General features: G+C 39.8%; 1 protein-coding gene across 5 annotated transcripts in view; it reads left to right on the plus strand.

The window, feature by feature from the left end:
* simc1 (SUMO interacting motifs containing 1) overlaps positions 1–21,505 on the plus strand; it is a 61,293-nt gene extending 39,788 nt beyond the window's left edge. For 2 of the 5 annotated variants that reach the window (XM_072263762.1, XM_072263763.1), the window contains 9 exons: positions 864–1,871; positions 10,199–10,464; positions 12,805–12,874; positions 13,736–13,896; positions 15,311–15,430; positions 16,132–16,260; positions 16,381–16,537; positions 16,960–17,047; positions 18,346–21,505. In XM_072263762.1, the coding sequence (XP_072119863.1) occupies positions 864–1,871; positions 10,199–10,464; positions 12,805–12,874; positions 13,736–13,896; positions 15,311–15,430; positions 16,132–16,260; positions 16,381–16,537; positions 16,960–17,047; positions 18,346–18,569 (2,223 nt within the window). In that variant the 3' untranslated portion in view covers positions 18,570–21,505. The remainder of the gene's footprint in view (positions 1–863; positions 1,872–10,198; positions 10,465–12,804; positions 12,875–13,735; positions 13,897–15,310; positions 15,431–16,131; positions 16,261–16,380; positions 16,538–16,959; positions 17,048–18,345) is intronic. The other 3 variants (XM_072263759.1, XM_072263764.1, XM_072263760.1) reach the window with 2 other exon arrangements.
* The last annotated feature ends 1,461 nt before the right edge of the window (positions 21,506–22,966 follow it).

The following is a 22,966-nucleotide window of genomic DNA, read 5'->3' on the forward strand; positions in this document are numbered from 1 at the left end:
CCTAGATGGATGTGATAGATAGCCCTGCCCTTTTGCTGCGGTTGGTGTCGCTGCTGAGGCTGGCAGTGCACGTGCGTCCTGTCGAGTCACGGTTTGTGTGAAAGGTGGAATCGTCTCTGTGAGCATCGTGAGGCCCTGCTGAGGCTGGCTGTGTGCATGTGTCGTGGTGTCGCGTCGCGGTTTCCGTTAAAGCTGGGATCAGCTCGGGTTGTGAAAAGCGGAGCCTGTTGATTGAGGGATGAGCAATTTTATACGAATATATAACCTTGAACTTTGCATGCATTCTGTAAGTTTGCGCATTTTAAGTCAATTTAGTCAAAAAAAAGTGCCGCTGTACTGCACCGTTTGGGCTAATTGGAGGTCACAAACAGAGCACAAGAATTTTAGTAGTATATAGATAGCAAGTGTATGCTGAATGGTATGATATGGCTTATTGAAAATGGACTTTCCTAACTTGCTGAGAAAATAGCAGACAGATAATTCTAAGGAATAACCCTTGGGTAACCTGGGATTGCCTGTACTTCTTTTTATTCCTAATCATTTATAACAAATACTATCACCAAAAATGCTGTGTTAATGTTATTCTGAGGAATTAGCATCTAGATTCTTTGCATGTTCATTCAAAGTCACTTCTTCTCTTCAATTCAGAATGACACAGTGGGCGCAGTAAGCCATGTCTTATTGGACTTGTGATGCCTCACATCACTGAGTAATTGATTCAAAGAATTTTATCTGATGTTCACAGTGCAAAAAATTTCCAGACTATATGGAAATATTGTTTTGAGGATAATCTTGCTTCAAAGAATAGATTTCTAAAATTCAAAGTAAAATAATTGGACATTTCTTGTTTTTTCTGCTTTCAGGAAAATATCGATTTGACAGGGGATGAGAATGAAGTGCAGAATCAGGTGAACAGCACTAAAGATATGGGGAGTATTTGGGTCGATTCAACTAACTATTACCAAGCAGAGCAAAGCCTACAGATCCCTGTTTCCAACAACTTGAATCATTTTATGCTGGATTCTGATGAAGATCTGATGAATGGTAATGGAGGACACCTGTCCCCTGGGTTACAGACTGATTCGATAAAGGACAGGGAAAAACTTGACCTCAAAGTTCCTCCCCTTCTAACAGCTGAATTCACAACTGAAGAGAATTCATCGTTACCTATTTCCAGTAAGCTTTCTAATGAAGACCCTTTGCCAGAACTAGACCTCATTGGTGTTGATGAAATCTGGGATTCTCACATCACTGAAAAAGATGGAGACTTCTGTAGAACTTCAAGTCAATTGAGTAGCAGCTCTGTTTGCAGTGTAGATTCAGCTACAGACACCAGTATAAATAGTGATGTAGAATCTCTGGAAACATTTTTCCCTGATGTAGTCGTTCCATATTCATCACCAAGTAGTAATGGAGGTCTTTTGGAAGATCTTAACAGCAGCCCTCAGGAAACTGATCTCACAGTTGATGAACTTGAAGCAAGCTTAAGTGTTGAAGATGTACCACCATTGATACCTCAGAACACTGAGGATCTTAAAGTGAATACTTACCATTTTGCTTCCAATCTAAATATGCCAGCAATGAAATCTTGGCAGCAGTCTCCAAGTGAGGATCAAAAAAGTGAAAGTGATTTATGTTCTTTACCAATTGAAAACAAAGCACATGACAGTGCCTTGGCTTTGGATCAGTGTGATGATCAGGATCTATCACCAAATAAATCTGAAAGCCATTTACTGACTTCAAATGAAGCTAAGGAAGCAAGTCCAAATTGCTCTGTGGACAAGGAATTGTTGAAAAAATTTCACTATTTCATGGGAGTACCAGTTCAGCACTTGTTTGTTAAGCATCTTAGAAATGAAAAATGGCACAAGGTGAGACCTGTATGATAAAATATGACCACTAAGGATAAAACAAAGTATAACGTGTATGAATCTATACATTTATGGCATTGTTTTAGAAGCAAGCACAGATTCAAAAGGAGGTTTGTAAGTCAAGCCTTTTGATTATGACTATCTGATTACTTGAGCCACTAACCCCATTACACTATTTATTTATTTAGAGATACAATGTGGAATAGATCCTTCCAGCCTTTCAAGCTGCACTGCCCAGCACCCCCAACGACTCAAATTTAATCCTAATTTAATCACGGGGCACTTTACAATGACCAGTTTATATACCCGGCATATCTTTACGAAAGATAGAGTGACATCTCTCCTAACATACCTGGTTTAATTTTGCTAAGTGGATCATGATGAGATCTGTCAAAGTATTGTCATTTCAATAAGTTTAATCTTCTTTACTTATACCACCAAGCTGTTGGACCCATTCAGTCAGGCAGTAAATTATATTGGTGATGGTTTTTGACTGGGGTTTGGCCTGGAATTTAGGTTACGTTTGAACTCTCTTGTGAATCTGTGTACGCATCAAATCAGTAGTTCAGATGTGAATATTGCTGTAACTCCAAATCATCTCCGTACTACCCTTTAACCTCTGATTAGGTCTTGGGCTTTTGAGGACCTCTAGTTTTGAATAGCGAGCAAGACATGCATGTAATAGTTAAGTTGGATAACAACAACATGCATGATTGTTTACTTGAGCTGAGGCCAAGCTGGAATTAGGTGATTACGCAAGTGCCTTCTCAGTTCTCAGAATCAAAATCAGTCTCACACTCAGAAACATTGCTTCATAATCTGCCATACAATGGATATGCCACTTTGCAGCTCACTCCTGCGTTGCGGAAGAACCAAAACATTTCAACAGTAAAGTAGGGATCACTCCACAAATGTAGCTTTTGCACTTACGCCTGGAATGAACGATTAACTGCATCATATGGCTCCAAAACAGTGCAGACATTCATATCGAATACTCATGCTCTTGTAGACACCTCTCCTATCCACTGTCCTGCACAAGAAACCCACCTCAACACTCATCAGATCCTCCCAAGTCCCCAAGAAACCTTCAGATGCACTTATTTATCACAGGTAAATTGAGATGTTCAGTGAAGTACGTTGTTTGCATTAACAACCAGCACAACCTAAGGACGTGGATCAGGGACATCTCAGATTGAGTCCACAGCATCCATTCTTAAGTGGGAGGGTGAAGGTCCACATTGATTCCAATGACATGGGTAGGCAGGATGATGAGGTCCTCAATTGAGTTGAGGGAGTTAAATGCTAAATTAAAGGACAGGACATACCAGGGTTGTGTTCTCAGGATTGCTTCCCATGCCACATGCTAGTGAGGCCAGAAGTAAGAAGATCATTCATCTAACACGTGGCTAAGGAGATGGAGCAGGGGAAAGAGCTTCATCTTTCTGGATTATTGGTCTCTCTTCCAGAGAAGGTAGGATCCATACGGAAGGGGCAGTTTGCACCCGAATTGGAGGGGGACTAATGTCCTACTGGGGAAGTTTGCTAGTGCTGCTGGGATGGGGGGGGGGGGGGGAGGGCGTTTAAACTAGAATTGAGCGGAGAATGGGAACCAGAGCACCAGAACAGATTGTGGAGAAACATGCTGTGAAATTACGTATATGTCAGCAATCAAAAGTTTGAACGTGGTTAGACTAATTTTCTGAGCTGCGTTTATTTCAATGCAAAGAATATTGTAGGAAAGGTGGATAAGCTTAGGGCATGAATCAGCATGTGGAATTATGATATTGTAGCTATTTGTGAGACTTGGTTGCAGGAGGGACAGGATTGGTAGCATAATGTTCCAGGGTTCCATTGTTTTAGATATGATAGAGCGGGTTGCGTGATATTACTAGTTAGGGAAAATGTCATGGCATTGCTCAGTCTGGACAGACTAGAGCACTTGTCTGGTGAGGCTTTATGGGTAGAATTGGGATGTAAGAAAGGTATGGCCACATTAATGGAATTATATTATAGATCACCTCCAACAGTCCGTGGGATTTAGGGGAGCAAATTTGTAGAGAGATTATAGACTATTACAAGAAGTATAAGTTTGTGATAGTAGGTGATTTTAACTTTCCACATATTGACTGGGACTCCCAAGCTGTAATAGGATGAGATAGAAAAGAGTTTGTCAAATGTGTTCAGGAAGTTTCCTCGATCAGTACTTAGAAGTTCTAACTGGAGAGAGCATGGCACTATATCTTCTATTAGGAAATGAGACAGGGCAAGTGACAGAAGTTTGTGTAGAGGAACACTTTGTATCTAGTAATAACTAATAACTAATCTACAATGCCATTAGTTCCAAGGTAGTTATGAAAAAGGATCGGTCTAGGACTTGGGTTGAGATTTGAAAATGGAGAAAGGCTCATTCTGAAGTATCGGAAAGGATCTAGCAAGTGTGGATTGGGACAGGGTTGTTTTCTGACAAAGGTGTACTTGGTAAGTAGGGAGTCTTTCAAAATGAAATTTTGAGAGTACAGTTTATATGTTCCTATCAGAAGAAAAGCAAGGATAATAGGTTTAAAGAACCTTCTGAGAGATAATTGAGGCCCTGGTTAAGAAAAAAAGGAGGCGCATAACAGGTGTAACACACACAAATGCTAAAGGAACTCAGCAGGCCAGGTAGCATCTATGGAGAAAAGTACAGTCGACGTTTCAGGCCAAAATCCATCAGTAGGACTGGAGGAAAAAAAGCTCAGGAGTAGATTTGAAAGGTGAGGGGAGGGGAAAGAGAAAAACACCAGAGGATAGGTGAAACTTGGAGGGGGAAAGATGAATTAAAGAGCTAGGAAGTTGATTGGTCAAAGAGGCAGAAGACCATGGAAGAAATAAAAAATGGGGGCGGGGGGAGGACCCCGCTTGTTCTGGCAGATGGAGCGTAGATGCTTGGCGAAGCAGTCTCAGAATCTACATCAGGTCTCACCGATGTACAAGAGCCCACACCGAGAGCACCGAATGCAATATATGACCTCAACAGACTCACAAGTGAAGTGTCGCCTCACCTGGAAGGACTGTTCAGGGTCTTGAACGGTAGTGAGAGAGGAGGTGTAGGGACAGGTGTAGCACTTGTTCCGTTTGCAAGGATAAGTACCAGGAGGGAGATCAGTGGGGAGGGACAAATGGACAAGGGAGTCACGTCGGGAGCGATCCCTGCGGACACTCCACCTGTGAGTCTTTTGGGATCATATACTGTGTTCAGTGCTCCCTGTGTAGCCTCTTGTATATCAGTGAGGCCCAATGTAGATTGGGAGACTGCTTCACCAAGCATCTATGCTCCATCCGCCAGAACAATTGGGATCTCCCAATGGCCTCCCATTTTAATTCCACTTCCCATTCCCATTCTGATATGTTCATCCATGGCCGCCTCCACTGTCGGGTTGAGGCCACACTTAGGCTGGAGGAACAACACCTTATATTCTATTTGGGTAGCTTCCAACCTGATGGCATGAGCTTCAATTTTTCGAACTTCCAGTAATGCCTCCCCCGCTTCACTATTTCCTATCCCCTTGTCCCTCTCTCATGTTATCTCCTTGCCTACCCATGTTGCTCCCCCCCCACACCTTTTATTCTTTCTTCCACGGCCTTCTGTCTCTTTCACCAATCAACTTCCTAGCTCTTTGCTTCATCCCTTCCCCTCCAAGTTTCACCTATCACCTGGTGTTTCTCTCCCCCCCCCCCACCTTACAAGTCTACTCCTCAGCCCTTTTTTTTCTCCAGTCCTGCCAGAGTTTTGGCCCAAAATGTCGACTGTACTTTTTTCCATAGATGCTGCCTGACCTGCTGAATTCCTCCTGCATTTTGTGTGTGTTGCTCAGATTTCCAGCATCTGCAGATTTTCTCTTGTTTGCATTGCAGGTGTGGGCAGGTAGGAACAAATTAGGGACTTGAACAGTATAAGAAATGCAAGAGAACACTTAGGAAGGAAATCAGGAAGGCTGAAAGGAGGAATAGGGTTGCTCTATCAGACAAGGTGAAGGAGAATACTAGGGGTTTTTACAGATATGTTAAGAGCCAAAGGATTGCATGGAACAGAATTGGTACTCTGGAAGATCAGAATAGTAATATATGCATGTAGCTGAAAGAGATGGGGAGATCATAAATGGATTTTTTTGCATCTGTGTTTACTGGGGAGACAGACACAGAGTGTATAGAAAGGAAGCAAAGCAGCAGCAAAGTAATGAACCCTATACATATTTCAGAGGAGAAGGTTTGCTGTCCTGAGGCAAATTTGGGTGGATAAATGCCCAGGACCAGACAAGGTGTTCCCTTGGACCCTGTGGGAGGCTGGTGCAGAAACTGCACGGACAGTAGCAGAAGGATTTGAATCATCGGCTGCAGTGCTGTGGAATTGTAGGACGGGCTCCAAGATTAAGCCAGGAAATTATAGGCCGGTGAGCCTGACATCAGTAGTGGGTAAGTTATTGGAAGGTATTATAAGGGACTGGATATAAAAGTATTTGGATAGACAGGATCTGTTTAGGGCTTTGTGCATGGACTGTGTCCAACCAATCTTATAGTTAGTTGAGGAAGTTACCAGGAAAGTTGATGAAGGTAAGACAGTGGATGTTGTCTGCATAGACTTTAGCAAAGCTTTCGACGAGGTCCTGCATGGGGTTTGGTCAGGGAGGTTCAGTTGCTTGGTATTCAAGATGAGGTAGTAAATTGGATTAAACATAGGCTTTGTGAGAGAAACCAGAAAGCTGAAGTTGTAGTTCACTACAACTGGAAACCTGTGACTAGTGGAGTGCCGCAGGAATTGGTGCTGAGTCTGTCTTTGTTTATCATCTATATCAGCAATCTGGATGATAGTCTGGTAAACTGGGTCAGCAAATTTATGGGTGACACCAAGATTTAGGGGTGTAGTGGACAGTGAGGAAAACTATCAAAGGTTGCACTGGACCAGCCTGAAAAATGGCAGATGGAATTTAATGCAGACAAGTGTGAAACGTTGAAATTTGGGAGTACAAACCAGGGTAAGACTTGCACAGTGAGCAGTAGGGCACTGAGGAGTGTGGTAGAACCAAAGGCTCTGGGAATACTGATCCATAATTCCTTGAAATTGGCGTCACAGGTAGCTGGGGTCATAAGGAAAGCTTTTGACACAGTGGTCATAAATCAATGCACAGAGTGTAGGAGTTAGGATGTTATGTTGAAATTGTTTAAGATGTTGGTGATGCCTAATTTGGAGTATTTGTGCAACACACATCAAAGTTGCTGGTGAATGCAGCAGGCCAGGCAGCATCTCTAGGAAGAGGTACAGTCGATGTTTCGGGCCGAGACCAGTGAACTGTACCTCTTTCTAGAGATGCTGCCTGGCCTGCTGCGTTCACCAGCAACTTTGATGTGCGTTGCTTGAATTTCCAGCATCTGCAGAATTCCTCATGTTGGAGTATTTGTGTGCAGTCTTAGTCAACTACCTATGGGAAAACTGTAAATAAGATTGAAGGAGTGCAGAGAAAATTCACAAGGATGTTGGAAAAACCTGAGGTATAGGAAAGGTGAAATAGATTAGAACTTTTTTCCCTAGAACTTGGAAGATTGAGGGGAGATTTGATAGAGCTATACAAAATTATAAGGATATAGATAGGGAAAATGCAAGTAGGTTTTTTACACTGAGGCTGGGTGAGACTACAGCTAGAGGTCATGGGTTAAGGGTGTAAGTTGAAATGTTTAAGGGGAACATGAAGGGGAGCTTCTGCACTCAAAGGGTGATGAGTTTGGAACAAGTGCCAGTGGAAGTGGTGGGTGCAGGGTCAATTTCAAGATGTAAGAGAAATTTGGATGGGGACATGGAGAAGCAGGGTGTAGAGGGCTATGGTCCAGGTGCAGGTCAATGGGACCAGGCAGATTAATGTTGCAGCATAGACTAGATGGAGCAAAGGGCCTGCTTCAGTGCTGCAGTATTCTATGACTCGACGTGCTGGAGGCAGCCCACATGTGTCAGCACACATTCCAGCACCACATCTTGGTGCCAAAGCTCTTCAATTATTGTATTGAAGCTCAAACTCATTCCTTGTCAACACTCCCTAGGGGTTGTTTGTTTTGTGCTATATTTCTTTTAAAAACTACAGTGGTCAGCGCTCTTGAGGAAAGCTGGAAAAAGTATCTAGTCCCACTTTTTTGTCAAGCGACTTTCCAGTTTCTCCCCTCATTCCTGATCTAACGAGCATGCCACCACAACTCCTTTTTGCAGTACTTCTTCAGGCATTTTTGTTCAGTTAATTTTGAGGTGAAACCTGTCAAAACCTCCTGGGGGTGACTAGAATTCTAGTCTGGTTCATTCTACTTGAGATAAGACTTGCACAACAATCTGCCTATAACTGTGGGAGAGGGGTGTATGTCTCTTTTAATACTGTTCTGTCTGAGCGTGAGTCTGCCTCTGCACGAACAGCACCAGTCACACGGTTGAAAATGTCACTGGATGTGAATGTTGGACACTATCATTTAAATCACTTGGGTAAGTTGAGCAGCAGAGAAATGGCACTGGGTGCAGGAAAATCTCACATCAAGAATACCATTTGATGTGAATGATCGATGTTAGCTCTCTCAGAAGCATAGGTGAAATTGGATGTGCAATTTTCATTATTGGTTTTCCTGCAGTTGTACAGATGAATTTCTGGGTCTATATATTTTAAGTAAGAGCTCTGTCATTTATTTTTGAGGTATGATGTATTGGTACTTTTCAACATAGGTGGTCCACAAGGCCAGAGGACACAGGAGCAGAATTAGGCCAATCAGTCTGTCAAATCTGCTCCACCAGTCCATCATGGCTAATTTATTATCCCTCTCCTGTCTTCTGCCCATAACCTTTGATGCCTTTACTAATCAAAAACCTATCAACTTCCACTTTAAATATACCCAGTGACATGGCTTCCTCAGCTGTCTGTGGCAATGCATTGCACAGATCTGCCACCCTGCATTCACCTCCTGACAAGGTATTAGTTGTGCTCTTGGAGAGTACTTGAGATACAACCTAAATTATTTTTTTCTTCATTATTTTAGATTATCATGGAGTGTGATATTGCCATTGCAGATCAATGAATACTAAGCAAAATGTCTTTAAAGATTTGCTACATTTTTAAATTGTAGTGTTCTTTGCAAAACCAGAGCATTGTAATGTATATTGTAATGCATACATGAAAGTTTTGCACTTATATATCAAAGCTTGAGACAGTTAGAATTGCTGACTGACTATTGACTTAAGATCAACTTCTCTGTTCACACAATATAACACATACTGAGTTCCCATTCTGTTCAGGGTTGCCTTTAGCAGACATTGTATGCTCTTGGGTTTGTAGCAGAAGAAATATTAATACAGAAAATCAATATGTAGCTGACCAGCCTCTAAACAACTAAACTGGTCACAGAGTTGACAGAGATTTAGGAGTAATTTCTGGCCCATGTAGCCTAAGTAATGTAAAGAGAAGAAGATAATGAGAAGAGGTACAAGTATTTATACAGAAAAATGCTAGTAATCCACTACATAACTGTTAGAAAATTCCATTGGTTTGGCGTTTGGCTCACCAGGCTGTTTCCTATGCTCCCTCTAAATTCACTGGGGTCCCATTTTGTTTGCTTTCTTTAAACTTACCAGGCTCTCCAGAGCATTTTTTGTACATATAATAGTAAAAGTGTGACGAGGTATAATTGGAGTAGTATCCAATAGTCTAGAAAATCTGCTTCTCCATCACCACCAAAGTCTTGAGGATACTAGATTATCAATCTTCGCTATAATTAACACTGAATTTTCTAGTGTAAATGGCAATTTGCAGAATTTTTTCTTAATTTTAATATTTCAAAATTTTTCTTACTAGTTTAGGCTGTTCCTGAAAGCACTGATGCCTGGCTTGGGTTATCCTTCCATCCTGACACAATCTGGTACTTTCCCCCTACGTCCACCACTCATATATAAACCTTAATTATAGGCCAGCTTCTGTTTGAAAATTCAGGCCTCCAAGCCAAACCCCTTTTTTCTCCTCGCCTCAGTGTCAAAAAGGCAGCCTAGAGGATAAATGAACTCTGGCTGATTTGCTTGCCTAACTTGTGGTCTATCAGAGCACTCCTAGTGAGATCAGCTAACTCATTACCAACTGTGATATGTAGTCTTTATGTTTTGCATAGACTTTGTGGCCTTTTTGACCTTCCTAGTCAGTATCACCGCCCTAATCAGCACAATGCAGCAATACCACAAACCAGAAGGTCGGTGCTTCAAATAGTTCAAATTAACTTGGCAACTACCATGCTTTTCTTGATGAATTAGTTCAATGTTTGTTTTTCCTCTACACCAGGTAAATCAAAATTCTCATTCATCGACAGCTTGTCTAAATAAATCAAAGGAACCAGAGTTGATCTCTCAGAGACAGTGCAGTATGATAAGCAGCACCATTGATGAAAACTTTTCCCAAGGGACCCTTCAGTTTCTGATGGATTTTGTATCCCCTCACCATTATCCGCCTCATAAAGTTGTGCAGTATACAATCAAGAAGATACTACTGAGCAATGAATCCTCCAGCACTATTATGTCTGCTTATATGACCTTAATGAAGATCCAACAGTATGTACTAATTTGTTTTTTTTAGATCAAAGTTTATGTAGTTGAACTTGGTGTCATCAATCCATTTAATGTTCACTTGCAGGAAGTATCATTCTGTTGTTTTTGAACAGATGTCCAGCATTGTTTACACATTGGCACTGGTTGATTCACTAATAATGTAGTGTTTTCTGACCAAGTTGGAAGTTACCAAAAAAAGGTACCAGTATTAAAGCATATTTTTTATTCTGTATTCTCTGGAGTTCAGAAAAATGATAGAAGAACTCACTGAAAATTAGAAAATTCGTACAGGCTCCTGCCTGATGTGTCTACAACTAGGGCCATCATTTTATAATGAGAGTTTTGTTCACCACACTAAGAGAAGGATCACTAGAATATTACCTTAAGTAAATTGTATTAGCTGTAACAAAAGGTTGGACAAACTTGGCTGAAACACCGGAATGAGAACCCCCACCGCCCCACCCAGCATCTTGTTGGCAAATGTGTAGTCACTAGAGAACAAAATTGAGGACCTGAGTGCAAGATTGATGTATCAAAGGGAAATGAGAACTTGCTGTGCTCTGTGTTTTACCAAGATATGGCTTACTGCCAGCTTGCCAGATATGACAATCATCGGCTGCTCAATACACAGGTTGGGCCGAACTACTGATTCTTTAAGGGCAAAAGGTGGAGGTGTGTATTTCATGATAAACACTCTGTGGTGCTCTGATGTGGCAGTTTTGTGACACTCATGGTCCCCTGACCTTGAACACCTAATGATAAAATGCAGTCCATTCTATTTACCAAGGGAGTTCTCATCTGCGATCTTGACTGCAGTTTACATACCACCAACGGCCGATCATATTCAAGTGTCTGAGATACTGCATGATAACGACACCAAACAAAAAACAGTCCATCCCCTCTCATTTCAACATAGACGACAACAGGGCTTCGCTTCCAGATAAACTCAATGCCTTCCATGGCAAAGAGTAAACAGTCGATGTTTCAGGCAAGACCCTTCATCAGGACTGGAAAGGAAGAGAAGTCTGAGTAAGAAGGTGGGGGGAGAGGAGGAAGAAGTGCAAGATGATACGATATAGGTGAGTCAGAGGGCAGCAGAGATCACAGGGGGAGCAGTGAGAGAGGGTTTCACTGAACCCTTCCTTCTCTTCCCCCCCCCCCCCGAAGGAAAGATTTGAACTTCTTCATGGTAGGCATCCCTCAAAGAAACTCCACAGTATCAGTGGTAATATCACAAACACAAAGTCTGCAAGTCAGGCAGCATCTGTGGAAAGGAGTAAACGGTCAACGTTTTGGGCCGAGACTCTTCTCTGTGGAAATGAGTAAACTGTCAACATTTCGGATACTTGGAACACAGCGCCTGGGGAGGTGGTAGAAACTGATAAGACAGCAACACGCAGGAGGAATTTAGACAGGTATATGAACAGACAGGGATAGATGGATCTTGACCACGTGCAGGATTAGTTTAATTTGGCACTGTGGTCTTTGCAGGCATACTGGATCAAAGAGCCTATTCCTGTGCTGTACTCTTTTTATGTTTGAATGATACTAAAGGAATGAAGGAGATGGAGAGTGCCCTGAAAATACAATTGAGGCAAATTATAACTCTTGATCTTGATGAATGGCAGAACAGCCTAAAGGGACCTTTTCTTAGTTATTTTGCTGCATCTGTTTCCAAGTTTGCTGATGATGTGAAAATAGATTGAAGGACATGTTGCGAAAACATTGTGATTTTATTTTTACAGCAGGAGATAGATAGATTAAATGGTTGGGGAAAAACTTGGCAAATGGAGTTTACCTGTGGGCAAGTGTGGCATCATACAATTCATTAAGAGGAATGAAGAGATAGATTGTTACCTACATGAGAAAGATTGAAAATGAGTGAAGTTCAGAGAGATCTAGGTATTCTTGTGCAGGATTCAAAAAAGTTAGCAGACAAGTCCAAAAAGTGGTTAAGAAGGCAAGCAGTCTCCTGACCCTCATTACAAAGACAGTTTTTGAACAGGAGATTGTCTTGTGCTCTTCTGACTTCAGCCATAATGTCGCTTTCCATCAAACATCATTGGGATGTCAATAATGAGCAGAATTCCTTTTCTTACACAAAGATTATAAGGTAGAATGCAAAACCGTGCCTGGTCTTCAGCTTCCCAAAATCAGCTAGCTAAATTCAGCAAAAATATTGAAACTATTCTTTCCTCAGCGTCTGAGGGGGAAAAAAAATCAATTGACTGCTGTGAGCTTACTGCATGAGCTGTTGCAAGTTACAAAGTATGTGTTTAGTGATTGACCAATTGACTGTTTAATAAAATGAGATCTGATAAATGCTTCATTATATTTAAATAGACTACATCCTGCAAATATTTCCACAGTGCAGTGGGATTGGGAACTACTGGCTTATCATGTGGAGAATAAGGTAATTTAGATAGCTTTTTTAAAAATGACAATTATTATTGTTAAAATGTTAGAAAGAAGCAGAGTTTAGCAATTTTTAAATTTATTTTACATTTTTTGTACACTTCATACCTCCTTCATTTTTATCACCTCTGGATGTTACATAGATGAGATGCTGAATTGCTGCTAAGATTGAAGTGAAGATGTATCTTTCTTCAGTAAGAGTAAAATCTCTGCCATTGTAAGTGGGGAAAGGGTACACAAAGGGGACAATGTATGTGGAATAAGCTGCCAGAAAAATTAGATGAGGGAAATACAATAACAACTTTTAAAAGATGTTTGGACAGGTATGTGGACTGGAAAGGTTTCGGTTGTAGGTCGAAAGCTGAAAAATGGCGTTAGCTTGAACGGGGCCTTGTGGTCTACATGGACCTCACATGGGGTGTTTGATGTTTTCTCTGAATGGGTTCCATGGTGTTTCTTTGTTCCGTGGCAGTCTGCAGAATGACAGATTTCATGGTTGTATACTACATACATATTTTGATAATAAATGTACTTTGAATCTTTGGAATTCTGACTTACTAAAAAGAATTCCTCAAAAATATACCCATTTGCAATCAACTATATTAGTGACTTCGTTATTCTGGTTTTCAAATTAAAGTTACCTGCTGGGTGGTATCATGAGAATGGAAGGGCCACTGTTCACAGAAATCTCTATATTCTATAATAGAGGGAGCTACAATTTGATTTATCAAGGTTGATAGCATTCTTTAGTTTGAAGACAAAAGTAAAAATAAGTACAATGTACTATTTTTGAGCCAATGAACAAAAATAAATGCATTTAACTTTGTCCTTATCTAATCCTGTGTCTGTGCATTTCAAGGGCCATCACAAGAATGATTCACTGGCCAGAAGTAATCAACTGTTGTTTCTGCAGTATGTCGTTCAAACTCTTGAAGATGATTTTCAACTGAAACATGACATGCCCCAAAAATCCATAGCCAAGTCTGTTCTATCCTGTGATGATAAATTTTCGAATGTAAGGTATTTGCCCTTAGCCTCTTCAAATCTACAGTTATTCATTTTATTACCAAGAAAACAGTAATTTGTTGACAGACTCATATTTTTAAGTACATTGGTAGATCCATCAGCAAGTGTTAAATGCATGGCATAATAGCATCTGCACATCATATTCATTTCTGAAGTTTGGATGTATTGATGTCAATTAACTCTCAAAATGAACTACAGCATCCTGAAGATGTAGAAGAATGATCTATTTAAGTTAGTCCTTAGTTTGGCTGGCTGGTGGCGTAGTGGCATCAGCGCTGGACTTTGGGGTGGAAGGTCCCGAGTTCGAATCCAGCTGGCTTCCGTGCACACTTTCCATCCATGCTGGGTTGAGCATCAAGCTAGCAACTCGACCTTGTAAAAAAGAAATTGCCTGCTACAGAAACATCAACAGCAAAAAGTTGATGGCCTATGCTCTCTCGTGAGTTTAAAGGCAAATTTTCATAGTTTGAAAAACAAAAATGTACTAGAAGTCTGGACAAAAAAAAGTAATAAATGTTGAAAATATACAGCAGCATCTACAGAGAAAGAAATTGAGTCAATATTTTGAATAATGATCTTTCAGTAGAACTAGCCTTTGTAATACGCTAAGAAACTCATTTTACTTTACCGAATACCAACCTGTCTTTTCAGATTTTCACCTTAAGTCTTTCCTTTCAAGTACAAAAGGTTAGCGTCAAACCTAAACATCCATGTCAGGTTGCAGTAACATAGTCGATATTAATTCAGAGACCTGAACTAATAATCAGGAAAATGTGCATTCATTATCACACTGATAATTTGAATGCTTAAATTGAGTTTAGAATAAAATAGTTTACTCAAACTATTTTAAAACATATATGATTGTCATTAAAATCCAACTACTCCTGTTGTTTACAAAAGGAAATCTGTATATGTAACTCCAACTCACACATCCTTACTATCCATTAAAACAAAGTTCTTAGTTGTATCGAAACATCTCAGTGTAACCACCGATGGACAGTAAATCCTAAAAATGAGTTTTAAAAAATCCCTGTTGTTGCAGTAGTTGTAGATCTGTGATTACAACTGTACTGCTCATTAAAATATATCAAACATGGCCATCAACATAAAATGTGATGTCATCCATAAAACTTCTTAGGAAGGTACAGCAGAATAACTCTATATCTTATCTAAATGGTTCCTTTCCATTTCCTCAGGAAATCTAAGCTAGGCAGTTAAAAATAAAAGGAAATTAGAACCCTGCCTTTAAAAATGGGAGTTTATGATTACTTTACTTGAGAAAGAGAATTAATTACTTAAAACATTCTGCATCTAATCTCAGTCAGGATTCCTAACAAGTTAATGTTCTGTTTTTCATATTCAGCAAGTGAATAACGATAAATTAAAATATTGTTGTTTTCTATGGCAGGAGTGTCATTAAATGGCTTATTGATACTATCTCCAAGGACTCTGAAGAAATTCAAGAGGAAAATAGCCCCACATCATCAGCATCTAATAACCATCCGGTGGTGGACACTAGGAATCCAAAGTAAATTTCAGTAAAATGTCTCAATATGTTGTTACCCATATTAATGAGCTTGTAGGTTTGTGATGGACATAAAATAGAAAATTTTAGACATTATAGTAACTTAAGCCGCTGGTGAGATATGGACCAAAATGATGGAAAAAAATTGAAATAAGTGGCATCTGAAGGAAGTCTGAAATCACATCTTCACTAAATTATGTTATGGTTGATGGAAGAGAGGGGTCGGTTTGAATGGTTCCTAATTCTGGTACTTCTCAGTGCAGGCACTTATCTGATTCCAATTATTTGAAGGAGCAGTAACTATGCCCAATTACTAGCATGTCTTCTATTCATATGTAATTTGGAACTCTCTTTGTATAGCTGACATTACTTGAGTCATTTAATAATCATCTTTCATTTGATGTGCCTTGAATGTAAATGTGTGGGAATCAGCAGCACTTTTAATTTTGTGCTGCAGCTGATGTGTGCATGGTCCATTTAATAAAGTGATATGTTAAGAATTCAAATTGCATATTTACATAGAATGTGTACTAAAATCTCAGAATTTTGCTAGCACATTGAAAGATGTGTTTATTATATGAGGGCTTCAGTACTGAAATATCAATGTAATTAATGAGAAATTTTAAGGACACAAATTGTGACGTGGCGCTGTACCTTATCTGAATCTAATCAGTGCTTGTCACTTGTACTGCTTGAATCTCCAGAGTTATTTGTCTTCTTCAGAAGATGCTTACTTTGGCTGTAGAAGTAGACAGGTCACCAACCTGCAGCTCAAATAAAATTGCAGAAGCAATATTTCAACACTTCATTTATATTTCTGAAAGATCACACAGGTAAACAAAGAAACTTATTTATATTAATTAACAATTTGAAAATGATACAAACAGTTAGCATTATAGGCTGTATCTGTTGACTGTTTAAATGTAACTTGTATTTTTCCCTACACCTTGAAGATTAACGTTGTTAACAAGTATGGAGAGCCAACTCCTACGCTGCAAGTTGCTAGAATTTCTCTTCGACCATTGCACTAAAAAACAAAATGCTCTGCCAATGTCACTGGGAAAAGTGCTACATTTTCTTAAATATGCAAAATTTCCCTTGGACACTGATGTAAGTACACTTTTTTCCTCAGTTTTTTTTTTATTTTGTTTCAGTTTTTTTAAACAACATCTAATATTTGGCAGCCCAATTTACAAGGAGTGGTTGCATAAACTAGAATTTTATTCACTGGAAAATAGGGGATTGAGGTATGTAAAATCATGAGGGGCATAGACAGGGTGAAAACAGTCTTTTTCCCAGTGAGAGAGTGCTAGAAACAAAAGGGCAAAGGTTTAGGACCAGAGATGAGAGATTTTAAAAAAGCACAAGGGGTACCTTGGGCCACATGGGCAAATGCAGCCAGATGGGACTAGTTTACTGGGCAACACAGTTGGTGTGGATGAGTTGGGCTGGAAGACCTGTTTGTATGCTGTGTGGCTATGGTTTTATAAGCAATGTAACAGCAATCTATGTATTAATGCAAATTTTCTCAGGACCATCATTCAAGCAAATGGCAATATTGGGATGAATTTGTCCACCTTCTTTGTTTATTGCTTCTAAGCTATCAAGAGGTGACAAAACGTAAGTAGTTTTGTTTCTTACAGTTTCAATTTATTGTGTAGCTGACACTTATGTAAACACTAAACCCTTGGCGTCTTGGGGCAGTGGCACAGAGGTAGTGCTTCACAGGTTTGGGTAACCAGGTTCAATCTTGACCTTGAATGCTTTCTCTGTGGAGTTTACACTTTCCCCTCAAGGTCCGTTTTAATTTCCTTCCTAATTCCAGTGAGATGTTAATTTAGTTAGCAACTATAAATTACCCCTTAGTGTAACTAAATGGCAAAAATACTCAAAAGGGATGAGAATATGTGAGAGAGAATAATATGTGAGTGTAGGGGAAATAAGTTGAATGCTTCCAGTAGCTAACATGGACCTGATGGGCCAAAGGGCCTCTATTGTTATACATATTGGTAGAATAAGACAAAGACGCAAAATCTCTGCACCTGTGTAGGCTGGAAAATACTTCTAGAATTTAGATTAGTTTTTATAAGAACAATTTTATGATGGTGTAACAAGTAGTAGCTTAACAAATTTGTATTTAAATTCAATAGGTCAGAACTAGAATTTAGGCTCTTTTTTTGAATGTGTAAAACAAATATTTTGCTTTCTGTGTAAAAGTATAAAGGAAGTGCAGAGTCCAGTAACATCCATGTCTCATTTTCAGATTCCCTCACTGAATTTGGAGGCAGTCAGCCAAGACTGGGATAATGTAATTGGGGATAATATTTTACTTCCAGAGAAAATGAGAACTATTGTTAAAAAGTATAAGATACTTATAATCCAATAATTCAGAAGAAGTTTCTTTAAACCAAGAGTATATTTCTTATCTATGTAACTACCTAGCTTCCTCAACTACACCGTGAAGTAGTAGGTTCTTTATCCAGTACTCGCTTAGATTATTTTGCATGGTGCCTATTTAGAAAACAACAAACGGGTGCTTCCTTCATCTATAAGCCTCGCATCTTTTATTTGATTCATTGAACTTTAAGTGTTGGAGGCAGCAAAGGAAACTGAGAGGTTTAGTTAATATTTTCCTATTGACCTTTTGGATGATATCCAACAATTAATCAATGGGAAATGTTGATTGTGCCTTGAATAATTTGAGATGGCAATCATGATGTATTGGTATGTTATATATGATTCTTCCCAGTCATTCTAAATTCATTTCAATTCTTTGTGGACGTGGTTCAATTTTGAAAGGGTGGTGAGTAGCCAGAAAAAGTTAGTATTTGATACTTGTATTTATTCTCCATTATTGTTTGTCTTGAGTATTGTTCTGCTGAAGTATTTCTGTAATATATCTTGAATGTGTTCCTTAGGTCACCTGAGAATTTCAATCACAGAGCGGTTGAAATATGTTCTATCTGATATTCCTCCAGTGCTCACAACACATGATGTAATCACTGAGAAAGAAGTTTTGAAAGATATGGAGGAATTCTACAGCCGAGTATTCAGTGATGTGGGAAGACCATTGAAACCTCAGTTAGAAGAACAGATCGGTCTACTGAGGGGTCTGCTGCTTTGTGCGGCAAATAGAACATAATTTTTTAACATTTATTTTGAAAAGACTTTTTTATACAATAGAAACTGTGATCTCCTTTAACCAGCTATCATTTCCTGCACAACATGATGCACTGAAATTTTGGATCTCCATTTTTTAATTTATTTTCAAAACATGTCATTAAGGTTTCTCCCAATGAGACACATACCTATTTGTTAAATATATTATAAAAATGTCTACTGTGGCTTTATTTTCCTTACTTTATTCAGAATCAAAAGACTGGGATTACCTCCAAAGTTGACTTGCCTTACTGATTTTACCCTTGTGTATTTTAAAATCCAGGTGACATACAGAATTGTCAGTTATTTTCAGGTTTCTTCAATAAATTAAAACGGAATTTATATGTGCAATGTCATAGTGAGAGGGGATCTTTTGTGTTTGCGTGATCTGAAACTCAAATTCAGGGTTGATTTGTTCAAACAGTGGTTATTACATATCATGTATCATATGATGCTTGGATTTATGGTTTTCTGTTTGACTCTGATTATTTCTGTAGCTCAATGAGTTTCTCTACTTTTTTAAAGGAAGAATTTTATTGGAAGTTTGATGCAGTTAAAATTGTATACCTACTGTGTTTATATTGTCTAATTTTTATGAATGCAAAAGTGATTTATTGATATTCCACCATGTCTCTTTTAAAAATTGATAACTGTGAGATAATTGTACAAGTTTAAACTAGTTTGGCAGGAGGTGCAAACCACAGGTAGGTCAGAGGATGGGGCAGTTGGTACACAGGTAGATGCAGCATGTAGAGAGGCTGTGCGAAAGATAGTTGACAGGTCAAAATTGCAGTCAGTGGGATGTTTTGAAAGTGTGGCCTAGCTGCAGAAAGGGAGGACATCATGACAGATTGTCTACTGAGATAGCGTGGGTGCAAGTCAGGAACAGGAGGGGAAAAATCACTCTGTAGGAGCAAACAACCTAAGTTTGCCCAAACTCTCCCTATAGCACATGCCTTTTAATCCAGGCAGCTTCCGAGTAAACCTTTCTCTGCAATCTCCCCAAAACGACCACATCTTTCCTATGATGGGGCAACAACAGCTGTCTGCAATAACCCACGTGCAGTCTACTAGAATTTTATAAAGCTTCATCATAACTTCCCAATGCTTGAACTGAATTTCTCAGCAAGTAAAAGCAAGCATGCCATTGTGCCTTCTTTATCACCCTAAAATCGACATGTGTAGCTGCCTTCAGGGACAATAGACAATAGGTGCAGGAGTAGGCCATTTGGCCCTTCGAGCCAGCGCTGCCATTCACTGTGATCATGGCTGATCATCTGCAATCAGTATCCAGTTCCTGCCTTATCCCCATAACCTTTGATTCCGCTATCTTTAAGAGCTCTATCCATCTCTTTCTTGAAAGCATCCACAGACTTGGCCTCCACAGCCTTCTGGGGGACAGCATTCCATATATCCACCACTCGCTGGGTGAAAAAGTTTTTCCTCTGCTCCGTTCTAAATGGCCGACCCCTTATTCTTAAACTATGGCCTCTGGTTCTGAACTTACCCATCAGTGGGAACATGCTTCCTGCCTCCAGCATGTCCAATCCCTTAATAATCTTATATGTTTCAATAAGATCCCCTCTCAGCCTTCTAAATTGCACAGTATACAAGCCCAGTCACTCCAATCTTTCAACAAAGGACAGACCCGCCATCCCGGGAATTAAACTTGTGAACCTACGCTGCACTCCCTCAATAGCAAGAATGTCCTTCCTCAAATTTGGAGACCAAAACTGCACACAGTACTCCAGGTGTGGTCTCACCAGGGCCCTGTACAACTGCAGAAGGACCTCTTTGCTCTTGTACTCAATTCCCCTTGTTATGAAGGCCAGCATGCCATTAGCTTTCTTCACTGCCTGCTGTACTTGCATGCTTGCTTTCAGTGACTGATGTACAAGAACACCTGGATCTCGTTGTGCTTCCCCTTTTCCTAACTTGACTCCATTTAGATAATAATCTGCCTTCCTGTTCTTACCACCAAAGTGGATAACTTTACATTTATCCACATTAAACTGCATCTGCCATGCATCTGCCCACTCACCCAGCTACGCACTTGGGCACAAAATCCCTTAACAGTGTACTGTCTCTTCACATATAAATTTCTCAAAGTGCAACACCTCGCATTTGGCCAGGTTTAACTCCCATCTTCCTTTTTTCCAGCTATATTTGCAACTGATCTATATCCCATTGTGTCCTTCATCCGGTCTTCTGTGCTATCCACCACACTATTATTGGCATACTTACTTTCATCCAGATAATTTATTTATATTTTAAGGGTTCTTTTCATAATCATCAACAAGTTCGAAATATTACTTGTATTCAAGCCAGTGTACATGAATATTAATGTCCGTAAGAGTCAAATATTCATTATTCATCCACTAGTTTCCATTGTATGATGGGGTAGGTGGAACCCCTGCAATGGCAAATGATGAAGATTCTACTGTAAGATAATATTGCACTACAATATTTTAAAGTTAGCTGAACATGTATGGATTAAGAGCTTCTTTGTTATTCATTGAATACAAAACTTCTGAATAAAAGTATTTCTCATACTTTTTATATGTAATGCCCTGGTTAGAATGCTGTAAGGTATTTTTATTTTAGCAGCTTTCTACAAAAGCAGTGTGTCCCATTAGTAAGAGTGTTTTGGCTTTGGGTAAAGATAATAGCCATTTTGTACAATTTAGGATTGTAGTGTCAGTCAATCAGGATTGTCTTGTATGTGTTGTAACTTTCCTTGCAGTGGGATACGAGGGAAGTTTTGGGAGAGCTGGGTGGGATCAGATTTCCAGAGGACAGTAGTCTGGTTTGGGGTCTTCTGTCAGGAGCTGCAGACCGGGGCACAAGGGAAGTTACCTGCAGAATGCTGCTCGAAGGAGAGGCCCTGTTGTAAGAAGTGGATTGTGAAGATGAATGGTTCCAAGGAAGAAGTGCCTACATTCCTGAGTTAGCCAGTTCATTCAAGATGGTCCTTGAGGGAAGTTTGAACTCTTGGCTATTGTCCTTCATGCAGAGCGTGAGGTCGGCGCCTGAGTACAGCGATACACCCAACTATTTCAGAAATGAGCTCTAACATTTATGTACACATTGGACTGGTTTAACTGTAATTTATCTTTTTTCTTTTCCTGTTAACTGATGAAGTTGAAAAAATTGTAAATAATTTCCTTTATAATTTTATGCCAGCGTATGATCTGACATTTCTTGGCAACCGATAGTTGTGTATGTTGCAGTATTTACACTGCATTTGCTACAGTCAGTGTTCCTTAATTGGAATATCCTAACTTTCCTGTTTGCTTACACCCATATGATACCGACCCTAAATGTGTGTTACTTATCGACAATGTCCTCACCACTGAGTCATGTGGTTGTTAGAGCTAACTAACCAGCCAAGTTTGTGTACGAAACCCAGTGAGTGGATTGCATTTGTGGGGGCTCCCCTGGTCTTGAATGCTGTATAAGAATTGATTAAGCAGTTTATTTGTGTGTTTAAGCCAATGCTTAAACTAGTGTTTGTGGAAAGTGTGGTCCATAATTAAGGTACTTTATTATGGCTGCTGCAGGGATTAAGGTCTGGTGAGATACAAAGAGGGTATCCACAGGTAATGCTTATGTTCTGATGTCCGAATTCTCGAAGAACACCATTTTTGCCTATCAGCTGGTACAGATGTTGTGTTGGTCCAGACTACCAGTGATGTGACTGAAGTCATGCTGCCCGATAGGATAAGGGCACCTGGAGAGGGAGAGCTATGGCCTGTCCACATCTATAGAGAAGGGGGAAACATAGCTGAGGGTGAAGACTTTAAGGACTTGTTGTTCTCATTTCTGCAAAGTGTAGAAAAGAGTTGTCTGCTGTGAGAAGTCTAATAAGTCCTTCAGCTGTTGATTTAAGTTCTGAGCTGGTTTTGGCTATTACTGATTGATAAAAGCAGAGAGCCAAAGTTATCATAGGCTGAGAATATTCTTTGGAGTCAAGCCCACACTGAATGGGGAAGAAGAATACGAGTCTTCGGCTGAGCAGACACCTCAGTTACTGGATGAATGACAGTACTCAGATAATATAAACAAACAGACTGGTAGAGAGTTTCGAGGGTCCAGCAACTGATATAGTGAGGTTCCTCACGGCAGAAAACCCATTGAATAGATAGATACTTTATTGATCCCAAAGGAAATTACTGTGTCACAGTAGCATTTAAAGTGCACAGATATATAAATATACAAATATTAGAAGAGAAGTAAGAAGAAATTTTTAAACACAAAGTTACCTCAAACAGTCTAACAGGAAAGGGGTCATCGCATCCTCTGCCAGGTATGATGTTATGGCCATCACTGAATCGTGGCTGAATGACAGTTGTAGTTGGGAGCTGAATGTCCAAGGCTACA

The sequence above is a fragment of the Mobula birostris genome, chromosome 7 (assembly GCF_030028105.1).
Source record: "Mobula birostris isolate sMobBir1 chromosome 7, sMobBir1.hap1, whole genome shotgun sequence".
NCBI lineage: Eukaryota > Metazoa > Chordata > Chondrichthyes > Myliobatiformes > Myliobatidae > Mobula > Mobula birostris.